A 17,684-nucleotide genomic window follows, 5' to 3' on the forward strand; every position below is an offset into this window, starting at 1 on the left:
TCGAGATTTGTCTACAAATAGGAAAATGGAATGCAGAGCGACAAGTTGCAGGTATTTGAAGACTTTTGTGTCTCAAACATCTTGCTGTTTTAGGAAAATATGTATTTTTGGTATTGTTATTCTGTGATATTTCCACTGACACATGAAGTCGCAAAAGATGTAAGAAGAAGGGATTTCCAAATTATACAGTATGTGCGAGAGTTGTTCTCACCTCTGTACTTCTATATGATGCAGAGTAGGGAGGGTTTGAAATGAAACTCCCTGATAACCGTCAACAGGATTGCTGTCTTCAACACCCTTTCAACATTCTCAAGGTGAAGGACCCATAACCAGGTTTATTCCTCGTCAAGACATTTGTTTGCCCTCATGTGGACATATCCCTCATCACTCTCTCATCTATGTTATGCCTACGTGGCATTTCTTCACAACTTGGACCAAGAGCCCGTTGGGCAAGATTCATCCTTCCCAGGCAGAGTGTAGCCCTATATTCATGGAGGCATTTATCACAACAAGGAGAATCCACTATTTTATGCATCATACAGTTGTCATGGAGGAGCCTGAGGAAACCCTTTGGTGATCCACAATTCAGAGTAACATTGTAACAAAAACAGAGTAACAATTGCCTTCCAATTGATATTTAATATTTTCTCATCAGTAACCTATTTTTCTCAACATTTGGATAGACTGCCCAGGGAAATTTTATTCTTTTTTTTTTTTTTTTTTTTTTTTAAATTTTTATTTATTTATGATAGTTACACAGAGAGAGAGAGAGAGAGGCGCAGAGACACAGGCAGAGGGAGAAGCAGGCTCCATGCACCGGGAGCCCGACGTGGGATTCGATCCCGGGTCTCCAGGATCGCGCCCTGGGCCAAAGGCAGGCGCCAAACCGCTGCGCCACCCAGGGATCCCGGAAATTTTATTCTTTATTTCTTCTTTTCCTCACCTCCGCAAAAAGCTGTCTATTGTAGTCATTTCCTTTCCGTGTACTTCGCTTGTGGTTTTTTTTGAATATTGTTACCTTTTTCTATTTTGTATCATAAGATTACAGAATAATGTGAAGACATGTGAGGCATGGTAGCAGCCCTCTCTTCTTTGCCACAGAGCCCATTACTGGCAAGAATCATCCTCCAGACTTCACATGTGGCCTTCCCTCATTCACAGTCACCACCATGTCCCTCAGCCCAGTTGGATCCCTTCCATCCTTCATGCCAAAGCTCTCAATGGCAACTTAGACCAGAACTTAAGATTCATCCAAGCTCTACATTTAGAAATCATGCTTTTAAGCCTCAGAGAATTAGAATTTATTAATACGTTTTTTAATTTAAGGAGGTCAAGGGGCAACTGGGTGGTTCAGTGGTTGAGCATCTACCTTTGACTCAGATCATGATCCCAGGGTCCTGAGATCAAGTCCTACATTGGGTTTCTCCCTCTGCCTAGGTCTCAGTCTCTCTCTGTGTGCCTCTCATGAATCAATAAATAGAATCTTTAAAACAAAATAAAAAGGCCAAAGATTTCAATGACCCCTGATAAAAAAGTGTTACTTGCAGGTTATATCAGATACATATAGTATAAAGATTTTATTGTTTTATAAACCCTCACAGGAGAGTGAGGGAAGTTCAATAATAAGGTGCATCCAAGAGAAACAGGCACTTATCATCTGTTTATAATTTATTTTACATAAGAACCTATGATTGCCTTACTTGTACTATCTTATTTAGCCCTACAAGAAGAAACACAACATACCAACCAGCACCACCATTTCACGAAAGAAGAAAGAGCTCCAGTACCCTGTACCAGGTCCTGCAGCTCAGATGTGCCCATCTTGGTAACCCCATTGCAGGATAATGGGAACTTTGAATCCAATGAGGTTGTTTTTGCCCTTACGCAGCCCTGATTTCATATTCTTTTCATTGTGCCAATAAGATGCACCAGTATTTTAACTTTATCTTTGAAATTACCTTGTGCTCTGAGAGGCAGCATTTTGTTGTACCACTTTTAAGGTTATAAACACGATATAGACCCTAACTGCCTAACACTGATGTGCCATTTTACTGTGCATTGACTCTTCTAAATTGGCAATGATAATGCATTCCTTCCCCATTGCTCCAAAGGTTGGTTGTCCTGTGCATAAAAGCACCTTGGTCCGTTTAACTACCCTAGTAGTTGGATGCATCTTAGATTCAACTCTGTTTGAGAGACCCTAAGCAGGCAGTTGAATTAACTCAGATTATTAATTACTATGAACATTTCACTAAGTGCTGACACATTCAAACACTATACCTCCTCCTCCAAGATAACTAAGCACAGAGTAAGTAACATGCATGTAGCTGGATTCTGACCCCATGAGAGGATCTTCATAACACTGCTCTCAGGAACATTCCATAGGCTGGGTTAAGAGAGGAGGCCATTGACAGGGAGAGCTTTGAAATTTACACTCTGGCTCCATTTTCCTTCTTGGGCCAGCACTGTCAGCTTGCAACCTGGGTACACCGGGGAGGGCCTGAGCTCATGGGGGGAATCTGAGCACACTGCTCATTTGGGACTTAGCCTGTCAAAATGCTTTTGTAACTCTGGCTGCAGTAATTTATCCTTATCAGACAGGAATGAAGAAAACTTGGTTGAAGTTTATTCATGATTCCTTATATTTCTTTGGCTTTTATCAATCCTCTGTCATACAGAATATTCAAATTTTTATGAAGAGACAAGTTGATATGAACACGTCAGAAAAATAGAGTAGGAATTTAATAAAGAGAAGGAAACATTTCTAGCTAATTTCAGATCTGCTATCTTTGGCAAGCTGCCCAGACTTTTTCCTCCTTTTATTTATAAAATAATTTAAATATCTTTGTACTTTTAAAAGTAAATTTTGTACATTAATGGTGGAGGGGAAGGAATATCTTGAGGCTGGTTGATAAGGCATTTGTAGCAAATGGCAGATAACCCAACTCATGGTCATGAGGCGGAACTACATGAATCCTGGCCTATTAGCAGAGCCTTCTACTACCTGAGGAGGCTACACTGTTTTCCTTGCAGAAGAGTTTAAACTTTAAGTTACTGGGGTTTTGTCAAATAGCTAACATTTTTCATTAGCTGGAATTCAATTCAACGTGATGACTAGAGAATGTACTTAGACTGTTAGGCATGAGCAATGTTCACCTTGTATCTTACTTAGTCCCCACAACTATATGGTAATGTAAATATTATTGTTGTCGTCCCTTTTTTTCTTTCTCTTTACAGTTAAGAAAATGGAGAGTCTGAGAGGTCAAGTGATTTATCAAAGTCACCCAGCCAGAATGCCAAGGCTCTCCTCTTTCCACTGGACTATATGATCTCTCTTTTCCTCTACTCACCCTCTCTATTATGATTATTTCAGTAATGTAGAAATAAAGTGACTTTATTTTGTTTAGAAAAAAAAGAGAGAGGAGAATTGAGAATGTTCTCTGAATTGGCAAGACTAGTATGAACAGTAATGGCTTGTCAGGGTTTATGAGAACACACTCCATAGGGGGACGGAGAAGACAAAAGACTCAATTAGGGCTTTCAGTGCAAAGTTACTGAGCCCCTGACTCACCTGAAAATGCAGAGGTGACAATCCCTTAACCTGTTTGCCTCACTACCTACCATCTGTCCACACTGTGTGACTTGCTTCTGTGTCCTCAGGCCTTCCTAGGTCAAAGAAGGATCCCACCACCACTTCCTGGTGTGACTGTGGGGATTAAGGAGGAAGCTGTGTAAAACACCTTGCCTGGGACCTGGCATTAATTGGGGCTCAGTAAATGTTGGCACAGTAGTTCTTAGAATGTCACATAGAACATGGATGCCAGTAACTAGAAGTGGAAACACAGATAGTGTAAGGAAAACCCAGACAAGCAGCTATGGGACTTCAGAGGAGGAGGATAAGGAAACTTGGCTGAGAGGAGGCTTGCTGTCTGCCTGGTACAGCTGGAGGCCTTCAGATGCATTGACCCATTCAATCATCAGCACCAGATGAGAGTGAAGAAGAGAGGTGAAGTCACTTCCCCAGAGTCACATGCAACCAGCGAGGGGCCAGGCAGGGGCAAGTCCAGGTTGTCTCACCCCAGAACCAGCCAGTGTACCAAGCATTCACACATTTCCAAAGCCATTGGTTAGTTTCTGAAGGAGGCCACACCACACTCCCTGGACAATTTACATGGTCTCCAATTTTCCACGTGTGTCATAATGGGTAGCCCTCATCCTCCCAAGTGAACTGTCAGCCCCTAGATCCTAACAGTCATCATACATAGCACCTACAGGTCCGAGACATAATGAAGACCCCCCAAACAAGTGTGATGAGTGGGATGCAATGCAACAGCAAAGCACAGCTTCAGAAAATGCAGTGTCTGTTATTCGCTGGGAAACATGGGCTCGCCTCACATGCTGCTATCGTTAGAAATGAGGCTGCTTTGGGGAAAGCCGTAACAACCCAAAAATAAGAAAATATCCCAGGTAACAGTATTGTTAATGGGAGGTCCCAATTTGTATCAGCCCAGTGGGGGAATAGCCTTCGCAGGCCACTGACCCCCTCACAGTGGGGATCGGTCCCAGATGCCCAAACACAATCAACACATGAATGTGTATAACTGTATAGATTAATGCAGGGATCCAGAGATATACATAAATACAAATGCAAATAGCACACTTTTCCCATGTGTGTGGATACTAGTTACATGGCTGGGCCCGATTCTTCTCTGTCTCCTGTTAATCGCCCAAGCACTATGAGATATATAATGTATAATGTATATAATGTATAACCTCACAGTTATACAGAAGAAAATGTTTTCAAATGTTAAGGGTTTTGTTCGTCTTTGGATAGTCTTCATCATAAAATGTTTTTAGCAATAATCTTTATGAATCTACTGTCTAAAGAAGCAAAGAGGGACTTATTTGTCATTCAACACATTTTCCAGTTTGACAATGTATGAAGTACGGTCCTGTCTCCATTTGGTAAGCCATTATTTATGTCTGCAGGCTGGTAGAGAGTGTGATTAAATATGCAATGCATGCAGAAATATGAAAAGTTTTAATAGTATAATGTGTTTTGGGGGTTGAGTGATTTCTTATTAAAGACAATCAAGATCTTGATCTAAGAAAACAAAACTTAAATGCTAAAGAATAATACTTTTCAAATGTAACAATTTTGAGAAAGTTTCATGCCTGTCAAAAATAGAATTGCTATCTTGAATTACAAAAAGGAGTTAAATCCCCCCTCTGTTAAATGGTACTTAGATTTCCCTGGGGAATTTGTACATGCCATTAAATTCAAAGGTGTTTAACTATCAATTTTGTTATTATATACTAATCAGAATGCTAAATATATTCATTAGGTGAAGGAAAAAAAAGATCTGTTCTATGCGTGATTATGGCATTTGTGATATTTTACATGGTCCAAAGAAGGAAAGTCAAATCTCAGATTTTAATGACTGTACCAAATGGTCAAAGATCCTGTAGCACCTCGTACCTTTTCTCCAATGGAGTGTGTGTTGCTTCTGGCAAAGTATACAAATGGCTAACATAAAAAGACAAATATTATGTTCCTATAGGTAATGCTTGTCTGCATCAGAGAACTCGGAACTTTCAAACTGGGGAAAAAAAAAAAAAAAAAAACTGAAATGGAAAAAAAAAACCAAAACCTGCTCTTAAAATGTTCCTTTATGCTCTAGATAAGAATGGTTAATGAATAATGAAGGAAGTGGTGTCTTGAAATGAGGCTGGTTCATTGTTCTCCTGAAAAGCATTTTAGACTCATTCTCCTATGACTCCACGACTAAATGTGTTCATAATGCAACACTTTAATGTTAATAATCTACTTGCACAAATCAAATAAATGGCAAGTCAAAGAGTGAATCATTTTGTAATGATAATAAAAACCACTGGTCATATGGGCCAATCTTTAATAGACATTAATTGTTCACATTGCTTCTTCTGCCTCCTAGATTTTGGGGACGAGGCAGAAATATTCTTTCTTTTTAAATTTTATTTTATTTTTATTATGATAGGCACACAGTGAGAGAGAGAGGCAGAGACATAGGCAGAGGGGGAAGCAGGCTCCATGCACCGGGAGCCCGACGTGGGATTCGATCCCGGGTCTCCAGGATCGCGCCCTGGGCCAAAGGCAGGCGCCAAACCGCTGCGCCACCCAGGGATCCCTAGAAATATATTTCTTTAGAAGTCTCATAAGTTTACTGATAATTTTTCTCCATAAAATAGCTCTACTCAGAAAATAAAAGTATTCACCTAAAAAGGGAGATCAAGTAACACAGTGTAATTGATTGTCAAATATATCAATTTAATAGTGGTACAGGTTAGGAACAATTGGAAGTAAATTGATTCAAGTATTAAGACTACAAGATTAGATGCAAATTTAGGGCTCAAATTCATTGAGCTATATTGAAAGTATTATAGTAGGGAAGACACATTTAAACCCCATGACACGTATCATTATACTTTTTTCAAGAAACTGGAATATTTGTATCATTTTTGAAGATGAAACAATGGCTTAGAAGTGTCAGCATGAGAAAGCAATAATGATCCTGCACCTGTCTGGGGAAAATATTAAGGGCTCCAGTGGGGACAAATGAGTTCATTCATTTGATCAGAAAGAGTTACCAAGGTCTAAGAGCAGTGCACAACTTAAAATATTGTTATCAATAATGTCCATGTGAGGGAATGAAACCAAGTAAGCTCTCAGGGTATCTAGGTCCTCTTATCTGGAGAGAGCTTGCCAGGTGGTGCAGGAGGGAATGAGAAATCTTCCTATCCATGGAGGAAGGCATGTCCTGAGCATTGTTGGCGAATGGCAAGGGCAGGAAAGAGAGCAAGAAGGACATATGTGAAGTGCTCAGCTTAGGGCCTGATTTATAGTGAGGACTTGATACATGACATGTTATCATTACTATGTAGGGTACATGACTGAGGATGGAAATGGAACATTTGCCGGACCAGAAATGAGGAGGCGTCAATGATAGGAAAGGGCAGGAGAAGGGATGCAAACAGGAATTACATGCTAGGGTTGCGGCCCTCAGCTACATGATCCCTGCAGACAGGCCCCACTCGCTGTTCATCCTCCCTACTCCCACCTCTCAGTCATCCAGGTTCTCCGCTCCTTTCTCCAAACTCCCCCCTCAACACTGTAGCGAACATTTTATTAACACCTTGGAAGTTGTAGCTGGTGGCCAAAACCTCATGCCAGGGCCCGGGGAGTCTTATTCATTGGTCCTACTTAGAATCTGTTGATCTGAGGACAGTGATGAGTGCATAACTGTATTTTTCTTCCCTCTTTTTGTTTGTTAAGGACTCCTTAAATAATGGATACCCAGCCAGAAAAAAAAAAAAAAAAAAAAAGATGACTTGATGAGCAGCACCATCATGGCCTTTCCAGATGTTTGCCTTGAGGACGTGAAATGAGTTACACAGAAACAAGATGGGGAATTGCTGGCTAGACCCCAACATTGGAAGGAACGCACCATGGGAGTGATGGATGGGCCAAAAATTAAATATGTCAGCAATCAGCGATGCTATTCAAGAACCTATCATAAAATGTCCACGTGGGGGCAGAGAATTATTTGAAAAATTCAGAAATTAATCTATAATCTCAGGTCCTGTCTGGAGCTATGCCTCCCATTGTGGTCAGCATTCCTTAAGATCACAAATGTTAAAAAAAAAGAAAAAAAAAAAGGAAGTTAATTCAATTTTAAAGTTGAAAAATATGACCTTTGAGGAAAGGTTACAGGAATTGGGGTTGTTTGGGCCAGGTATAACACAACTACTAACCTGACTCAATAAATGTCAACTGCTTAAAATCAACTGTTCTCCAAGCATTCAGACGTCTGAAGTGGACAAAGTAGACTAAAATTGTAGTAAGAGATTTTCGTTTAACTTTAATAAGGAACTTCCTGGAAGGAATCTAAATCTCTCACTGCAATTTAACTTAATGTTACAAGGTTAATTAAACACAAACAGGCTACCAAGGAAAATTGTGGAATCTTGGCTCTCAGATAGAAAACCGCATATCTGAAATGGTGTAGGTTTACCCCTGCCTGGAATTAAGAGGCTGGATTGAATGACTCTCAGAGTTTGTATATTATATAACTGGTTTTATAGCTTTTTAACTTCTTCCGTGCATGGGTGAGGCACACATCCATATGAACTCAAGGGGCTGAAAAAAAAGTACAACAAGCCCTATGTACAAAGTCAATCCTGAGTTTTCTTACTTGGCAGAAGAAAGGAAAAGTGTTATTTTTAAATTGGCTCCTTTCCTGAACACTATTAAGGAGAACTCCAGTTTGGAATAATGTTTTATTGTAGCACTAAAAGATAGTCCCAAATCATTAACATACTGAGTCCATTGAACTATTTATCAATACCACATTCAAAGTAGTCTGTTCTGAGCGAAGAAAGGGCTGAAGTAGAGCTTAACAACTAACCACAAACAACTTATTTTTGGCCTTATTAGGAATTTGACATAAAAAAACCCGAAACCACACACTTTTATTATATATGGTAAAAAATAAGAACAAAACCAGCCCATTTCTTCACAGCATTAAAGTGGTTTAATACGTTGTTCTCATGTGCTGCAATATTAAAAAAAGGATAATTTGTGTGTGTGTGGGGGGGGGCACTAAGCAAAACCAGGCTGTAATTGCAAAACATTTTGTGAACTGTGGCATAATGCTAAATAACTATTCTTCATCCTTTTCCTTCTGTCAAAATGGGCAAAATCATTTCTTTTTATCGCTTCCCCCCCCCCCCCCGTTTTTTAAAGAAACAAACCACTGTGACATCCATTCCATTTTAAACTAATGCTTCTATTATTTCATATCTAAATGGGGCTGACATCATCAGCTCCTTTGTGTCCTGAAAGATATTTAGCTCTGGTCCACTGTTACATACTTGATGCATTACATGAAATAAAATATCTCAAGATTTCAAAAATATTTATTTTAAAAACAGCAATCAAATTGTCTGTAATCACATTTTCTGCTTGGCTTTGAAAGCTACATTATTCAATATGCCAGTGGTCCTTTCCGTAATGGCAACATATTAGAAATTCATGCTGCTCTAATACATCTGACTTCCTTGATGTACAGCACTCCCTATAGACCCAGAGGAACACCCTGGCTTTAGTTCGTGTGTCCTGCACAGAACCTTCTGAAGTGATGGTTGTCAAAACAGTTGTACAGTGGCCTCGGAATGCAAAGTGTGGCAGGGCTGAATGCTGAAAGTGACAATAAATCTGAGTATATACATGATGTTTGCTTTTGTTGCCTGGAAAAATAAGGCATTTGGGAAATAACCACCTCCCGCCCCACCCCCTCTATTTCATTGCCTTTTAACATCTTTTTCCATTTTAAACTCCAGAACTGGAAATTTGAAGCATTCAAAGAAATCGAAATCTCCTTTGTTGCTTTTTTTTTTTCATTGTAAATTTTCTAAAATGTGTCATTAGGAACCACACTCCACAAAAAGCTCAGGTCTAAATGACTCCTTTCTATGAGGCCATTCTAAAACTTTGCACGGTTTTCCTTTGTATGAAAGAGCTTCTGTTGGCTGCCACAAAGAACGGGCAATGGCCACACGTAGGCCAGGCAGTAAGACTGGGATGACTTTATACAAGGTTGCATTCTCCCCTCTGCCAATCCATGATTAGACCCAGCAGTGAACGTGCCAGAGCAGAGAGAAAAAGAAGAGGCTCTTGATTTCAGTTTGTGGGAACCAAGGATTTTTCTCAAAGCATGAATACCTAATACAGATATTTTCCTATTCTACCTTGCTCCCAAAATAGTTCTGTAATTTCTTTTTAACAACGTGAAAACACCGTCCAGTCTCACAAAGCAACCTCACTTTCTTCTTAATGGCAGAAAACCACTTTCCACTCAAAGAAACGTTCTGTTCAATAGATTCAAATGTCTTAATAACCGGTTAGGCCCAGTGGGCGGGGGGGAGGGGCAGGTAAAACACTGAGAAAGCCAGAGTGATGGTAGGAAAAATTACTAAATGACCGAAGTGAAAAGTTGGGGGAGTCGTGAGTCTGGATCACAGTTGTGTGGTCAACAGAGTATGAATCATAGGAAAATGCTAGCCCTGGACAGGGTCTCGGCGATCAACTAATTCTGTGGCTTTCCATGTTCTTGGTGGTGGTGGGGGGGGGGGTGCAGGGGGAATCACCTGTGCAGGGGAACTTTGAGAGGAAATGTGAACAAGTGAGACAACAGCAGCAACACCATTCTGGCTGATTCCTGCCTTCCTCTGGCTCCAAAGAACTTAATTTGGTCATCCCTCCCCTTCCCCACCTAGCCCAATCCCACTGGTTACAGATGGGGTGCGGTGAATTGCCCATGCTTATCCAAAGCAGGCCCTGGCCTTCAGACTCTTGTTCCAGTGCTCTTCTAACCAGATTCCACTCTCCGGAAAGCTCAGGCTAATCAATCACGCACTATCAAAATAACTCCAGGGAATTACGAGAAAAATGGAACTCTTGCATATTGGGTCACGAAGAGCTGTTTCACTTGGATCTAGAGTATCAGAAGTAATTGGCACTCATTTCACAGTATATACTACTAGAAATTCTACCCTGTTTTATAGGCTGGGCTTAGAAAATGGGACCTTTTTTTGAAGTGCCAGGAATCTAACCTCTTTTGGGAGTCCCAACCGACTACTGAGAGAGAAAGTGGCACTGCAAGAATATACAAAGAAGAAGTGCTGAGGAACTTGGGGAAGAAGAAATTGCATCCTACACACACTTCACTCTCTATATAAGTTTATGATGAATTTCAGAAAGCAATCTAGACATTCTACCCTGGCGACCTTTTTATCAGAAAGGGATTCCCACCGACTGTGTGACAGGCAATACTTCACCAAAACTAACCTCTGTTGACATTAAAGGAGTAAAAATCTTATTGTACCCATTTTAGAGATAGGAAAACTGAGGCCAGTAGAATTATATAAGTTGCTCTGTGTCACACAGCTGGGAAGTGGCAGTGCTAGGATCTGAACTGAGGTAGCCTGGGCCCAAGATGTTGGTCTAAATGATAATGGTATATTAATGACATTCAGTAAAAAGTAAAGCACTTTTTGGTGAATAGCAGGCTTACTGTTACTGTTGTCTTTTTTTTTTTTCCTACATATGTGAAGAAGATTAAGGATCAAAGTATAAATAACTCTGGGGAAATCTTCTCTCTCATGCATTTTAAATCCTCCAAAAAAAGTCAAGAAAAGGATTGCTTTTCCCATTTTTTAAAAGATTTATTTATTTTATTTTAAAAGATTGTATTAATTTAATTTAGAGAGAGTGGAGTTTATTTATTTTGGTGGGGGAGAGAATAGGCAGAGGAGCAGAAGGGACAAGCCAACTCTACACTGAGCACAGAGCCTGATGTGGGGCTTGATCCCAGGACCCTGAGATCATGACCTAGCCCAAAATCAAGAGTTTGGATGCTTGACAGAGCCACTCAGGTGCCCTTATTATTAATTAAATGGTAAACCTTAACCAATACTTTCAGCAGGCCGGTTTGCAGTGAATTTTCATTTCTTTCCTTTTTCACCCCCTTGTTGTAAAAAGCCCAGCACTTGAATTGTTATTACTTTAAATGTTCTGTATTTGTATCTGTTTTTATTAGCCAATTAGTGGGATTTTATGCCAGTTGTTAAAATGAGCATTGATGTACCCATTTTTTTTTAAATAACAAGGCACAGCCTTTGCCCCAAACTGCCATCTAACGTTTGTCATTCCAGTTTGAGTTAACGTGCTGAGCATTTTTTAAAAGAAGCTTTGTAGTAAAACATTTAAAAACAAAACAAAAATAATTAAAATTAAAACATTAATTAATTTGAGAGAGAGAGAGAGAATGAGAGAGGGAGAAAGAGCACGAGGGAGTGGGAGGAGCAGAGGGAGAGGGCAAAGAAGAATCTCAAGCAGGCTCCCCACTGAGCCCAGAGCTGACTTGGGCTCAATCACTCAATCTCCCCACCCATGAGCCCATGACCTGAGCAGAAACCAAGAACTGGATGCTTAACTGACTGGGCCACCCAGGAGCCCCACTTTTCCCATTCATTTAACAAACTTGCATAATGCTTCCTATGTGTCAATGACTGGTCTAAGCAATTCTTTTTTTTTTTTTTTAAGATTTTATTTATTTATTCATGAGACACACACACACACACACACACACACACACAGAGAGAGAGAGAGGTAGAGACACAGGCAGAAGGAGAAGCAGGCTACATGCAGGGAGCCCGACGTGGGACTTGATCCCGGGACTCCAGGATCAGGCCCTGGGCCAAAGGCAGGAGCTAAACCGCTGAGCCACCCAAGGATCCCTAAGCAATTCTTTAATATTCATTTAACACCATGGGGTAAGGACTATTTTTATCCTTGTTTTTCAGATAAGAAAGCTGAGCTATTTACAGGCTGAGCCACTGAGAAAGTCACTTAACCACTCTGAACCTCCATTTTCCTATTGTGAAATTGGGATAATAATACTCGTTCAGACACTGATTTCTAATGATAACTAATTTTTTTTATGCCTAGTATATTAGACATTTGTAGGAAATCCTTATAATCAGTAAAATTGTTATCACTTATGTTGCCCTTAGGGATAAAAACAAGCAGATACAAGAAAACTTATCTTTAAAATGAAATATCAAAACTGATTATATTTTATAAAATAACTTCTATAAAAAGTAACACATGTGACATATAGTAATACATATATTATTAAGCATGACAACAACCTCTAAAATACATATAATACTTATGAGAACTAAAATATTTCCATCTTGTTGATTCATTCAAATTCTAAAATTCCAACACATGAAGATAGTAACACTAAGATGTGAGTACCACATTAACAGCAAAGGTTCAGCTTTAATAACAGTGAAAAGCTTTTGGAAAATATAGCTGGAGAGAGTTGATCCTATACATAAATCTGCCCAGGGTGGTTTATACTCATAGGATTGTAAAATTTACAGCAGGTTTATTATTTCAAATCTATGTGTTAGCTTTTATTATTGTAGGTGACCTTGAAAGAAGGACTTGGAAAGAGCACTGTTAATTTCTAGGAGAGCAGCTTTTACATCTGGATTTTGTAGTCGTTCCTTCCTTGTCTATATGAGCACTGATGACCTGAATTGTGCACTCTTCATAAATATATTTCAACAACTGGCAAATTGATCAAGAGTTTGGTTATTAAACTTTGAGATCACATTAGGCATGAGTTAAGCTTTTAAGGAACAGTTTTAGTCTATTTTTACAAAAAAAAAAATATGAAGGAGGGGCACCTGTGTGGCTCAGTGGTTGAATGTCTGCCTTCGGCTCAGGTCATGATCCTGAGGTCCTGGGATTGAGTCCCATATTGGGCTCCCTGCAGTGAGCCTGCCTCTCCCTCTGCCTATATCTCTGCCTCTCTCTCTGTGTCTCTCATGAATAAGTAAATAAAATCTTTTAAAAAAATATATGAAGGAAATACCCTATAGCCTTAAAGTTCCTTTGAAAGAGACGAAACCCCTTAGTGCTTTTTAAATATAAAAGATGTCTGTCTGAAGGGTTGTTTGTCCTTAGATCCATTTGTATCTGGGAATGATGTGAAAACAGCTTAGTAGCCCATCTTTCTGTTCTCACTGTCCCCGCCCTGTGTATCTCCTCAACACCTCTTGCTTGAGTTATGACAACTGGCTGCACAGACTTTCCACGACTCCAGTTTCTTACCACTGCTATCCATCCAGGAAGATGGCAAAAGGATTTTCGTCTAATACTGCTTTCAGAATGCTTTTTCCTTGAGTGAAAACAGCCAATGGTTTCTTTGAATCTATCATATCAAACCATAGTCCTTTCATTGGTTTCGGAAGCCTTTGGTCAAATCTTCTAACTTAAAATATCCAACCTACTTTTCAAATGCTTTCCAATATGCCTTTTCTTTCCCTTCTATTTGTTCATATCAAAACCATCTTTCAGGCCCCAACTGAAGCCCTACATTTCCATTAAGTTTTACAGATTAGTCAAACCATATTAATCTAATGTTTTCCAACTAGGAATTCCTACCGGATTCATGGCCAGTAAAATTGAGTTTAGTATTTCTCCTGGTCTCTAACTGCTTCCTATCTTACTCTGCTTCAAACTTATTTATTTATTTTGTTTTCTCTGTAATTAATAAGCTTCTGAAGGACAGTGACCATGTCTTACCAATCATTTGAACACTTTCAAATATTTAGATCACAGTAAGCATTGAAAACATACACACTGATGAATGACATTCTAGACATATGATATTTCCAAATAAGAATTGAGGAGGCTCCTTGTTTCTCAAAGGAATTAGTAGACTCCTATAAAGTTAGCACTTCCAACTTTATTAGATTTCTATTGCAACTTTACAGCAAATCAAACTCTGGTTCTTGGACTCCAGCCAGAAATTCAAGCCTTGAAAGAGGATTCTTACAATAAATTTAATCTCCAAATCTACTTTCTCCAAGACCACAGTGGCTTAAAAAATGGGTTTAATATAGATTTAAGGTTAGAATCAACATTAGCTAGACCTATGCTGTCCAATATAAAGGGCACTAGGAACATGTAGCTATTTTAAATGTCAAATAATTCAAATATAATAAAAATAAAAATTAGTTCTTCAGTCACTCCAGCCACGTTAAAGTGCTAAGTAACAATGAATATTGCTATTGGATAGCATGGCTAACAGAAAATCCATTATCACAGAAAGTTCTATTGGACTGTGCTAAAGCCCATCCAAAGCCTCACTAAGACTTGGATTATTTGTTGGAGTAGCTTTTTACATAACAGCATGAAATGGTACAGCCAGTACTGGGAGTGGACAAAGTGGATGTCCACCTCAGAATGTGGTCTGGGAGATGGGGGAAGGCTCACCATCCTACGAAAAAAAAATCCTGCTGGACACGCTTGCCAAGAAGGAGCATGGCAAATTAGAGCTACACCTTCTTAGTTTAGGCCAGATGGGGCCCCTCTGCCTTGCACAATGTTAAAAGTTCCAAAGGAAATAGCACATTGAAGGGAAAATACCTAAAGTCCAGTTTTTTACATTGTGTTGTGTGGGGAAAACATAAATAAATTCAGATGAGGAGAAGCTCTTGATAGAACAAGAGGAAAGCACAGTGGAGGAAAGGCCTAGAAGGTGGTACATTTCATGCTGTGACTAGGTCCAGTTCTGAGAATGCCATTTAAGAATGGAGTGACTGTCATTTTGGTAACTCTGGGGAAATCTCTGATGCATATATATTGAAGTTGCACACAATGTATGTATACACATATACACTGAAGAAGCATCTCTTAATAAGTGAGTAGTATATAGAGACAGTTCCAGAAATGCTAAGAAGGCAAATTATGTAAAGGAAAAAGAGTTTTGAGACTTAAGTTACATAACTGAATATCTCATCATCTCTTCTATGGCCCTGCTCCATTCACACTATGAGAAAGCTTAGAGGACCGACTTGGTATTGTGTACACTGTATGTGTACTTCCTCTCCTTCTTAGTGAACAGGTGGTACCTATAAAGGCATCACCTGGATGCCTCATTGTCTCACAACTGCCTAGCCCCAAAGAGGAATAAACATTTGACTTTTCAAGTGACTACTTTAAAGGACAATATCATTCAGATTTACAAATTTGGCATACTCATGTAAAAATCTATTTTATTAAGCCATAGTTGATACCCCTGGACAAATCTAAGGTAGGATAAAAACTCAAGGCAGCAGTTTTCTGCCACTGTGAGTGCTGTGAACAAGTTCTCCTCTTTTGGCCACCAGGCTAGCTGCCGATTCTCAGGAGACTCTGGACATTACCATAGCACTAGGCTCTGGGCTACATTCTCGAAAAGTGACTTCAGGGTTTCTTTTGACTCTCCCTCCCCAACCCTTACCCTTTACATTCATGATTAACAGGAACACCTTCTGAAGTCACTCAAGTTAGACATACACCGTCAAATGATTTCAATTAGGCATAATGTGAATGCCGCCTATCAGAAGCCATATAATATAAGCAAGTTAATCCATTTTTCACTGTGAGCAGTGTTCAGTGACTTCCCAAAATGACAACTATGTTCCATGTACTGTCAAGTGATTGAACAACAGAAACTAAAGAGTGCTAATTAAAAGTCACTGTTAACCTCAAGGAGAGCTTTATGACATGGTAAAGAGTTCTGTCCTCACCCATATGCTCCTGAAAATGCATTTCACTACTTGAGACATAGACAGGGAAATTATTAAGGTTTTAGATGACACACAAATCAGAAGAAAAGATTTTAGGAGAAGTCAGTGTTTCTCAAACACGGAATGCTTGTTAAAAATACAGATCCCTGGACTTCTGGGTAGAGGCTGGAAATTCAATTTTTGCTGGTTTTCCGGACGAACACATTCCCACCAACTTTGGAAAGTACCGAACACTCAAAGATTCATGGGGACAATGGATCCAATAGACTGAGACACTTTAATGGAGATACATTTTGATCACTAGAATTGTACCTCCAAAATAAAAGTGAAAATTGTTTTCAAGCTTGCCTATCCTGTAAATCTGTGGGAAATAAGGGAGAAATCCAGTTGAAGATGTGAGGCTCTCACTCGTAGTGAGAAATCTAGCACTCAATGAGAGGTGGCAGCTTTTAAGATAACTTTTTATGGGAAAGCTAGTAAGACAGTTCAACTTTATGACGGGGCATTCAGTGTCAAACAGTGTTTAGAGCTCTGGGTTATACGTATGAGTGATCAAACATGTAATTAATAGATTTTGCCCTGAATTAAATATAAGATAGAAAAGTACTTCAGGAACTTAAGGAGAACATTTTCTATAGCTAAAACCTTATGCCTCATTTCAGAATCCAGCATTGCTACAATCTAAAGCTTCTCCCATCAAAGCTGACCTTACCCTTGTTATGTCCCTCGCTCCCCACCGCAAACTAGTAAACAGATTCTTACCACAGAAATGGAGTTAGTAAGCAGTGCTCCATCCTGTCCCAGCAAATTGGAGACGGTGATTTCAGGTAGGTCCATGTTTTGTGGATGAAATGGTAGCAGGCCATTGTGGTTCATTGGGTGACACAGAGAGTGGTAACCAGGTTCGACTTCATTCACGTGCACCAGTGAGTGGTCGGGGAGGGAAGGAGGAGTGATTGGTGGAATGTTGAAGTCTTCACTTTCCAGGCTTGGACCAGGGTAAGACTGAAAAGACAAGTAATATTGCAAATGATCATTCTCCTTTCTTCCCTATCCCCATGAACAAATACACATGACCCCTTCAGATTATTATTACAAGCAGCATTATAGATCTGGCAAAGGCATTTCAAACACGCAAATTATCCTGCTGTCATTTCACTATATTATGCATGGAGGAAAATTGCCTCAAAGGCATATCTACTTCTTGTATAAAGAGTACTTCCATGAGGCAGTTGTATTTTTCCAAGAAACTGAACTCAAACAGATTTCAAAGGTCCCATTAAAATTTTCCAGAGTTTTAATCTTGCTGAATACCTTTTTTCATGGGAATTGTGAGGAAGGAAGGCAATTTATAAAATTAATGTTTAATCAAACATGTTTCATAGGACTCCCTACTGCTCAGATCATGAGACATAATGAAACGAATTCCAGGAGTTCTGGGGGCAATTGTTTTTGAGTTTTGAAAAGCTGCATGCTCACAACTGACAAAAGAAATA

General features: G+C 39.5%; 1 protein-coding gene across 1 annotated transcript in view; it reads right to left on the minus strand.

The window, feature by feature from the left end:
* The window catches only part of TOX (thymocyte selection associated high mobility group box), a 299,580-nt gene that overhangs the window by 113,951 nt on the left and 167,945 nt on the right, over positions 1 to 17,684 (minus strand). Inside the window, 1 exon segment of the mRNA XM_038579374.1 lies at positions 16,951 to 17,193. Within this exon segment, the coding sequence (XP_038435302.1) occupies positions 16,951 to 17,193 (243 nt within the window).

This window comes from Canis lupus, chromosome 29 (assembly GCF_011100685.1).
Source record: "Canis lupus familiaris isolate Mischka breed German Shepherd chromosome 29, alternate assembly UU_Cfam_GSD_1.0, whole genome shotgun sequence".
In the NCBI taxonomy this organism is placed as follows: domain Eukaryota; kingdom Metazoa; phylum Chordata; class Mammalia; order Carnivora; family Canidae; genus Canis; species Canis lupus.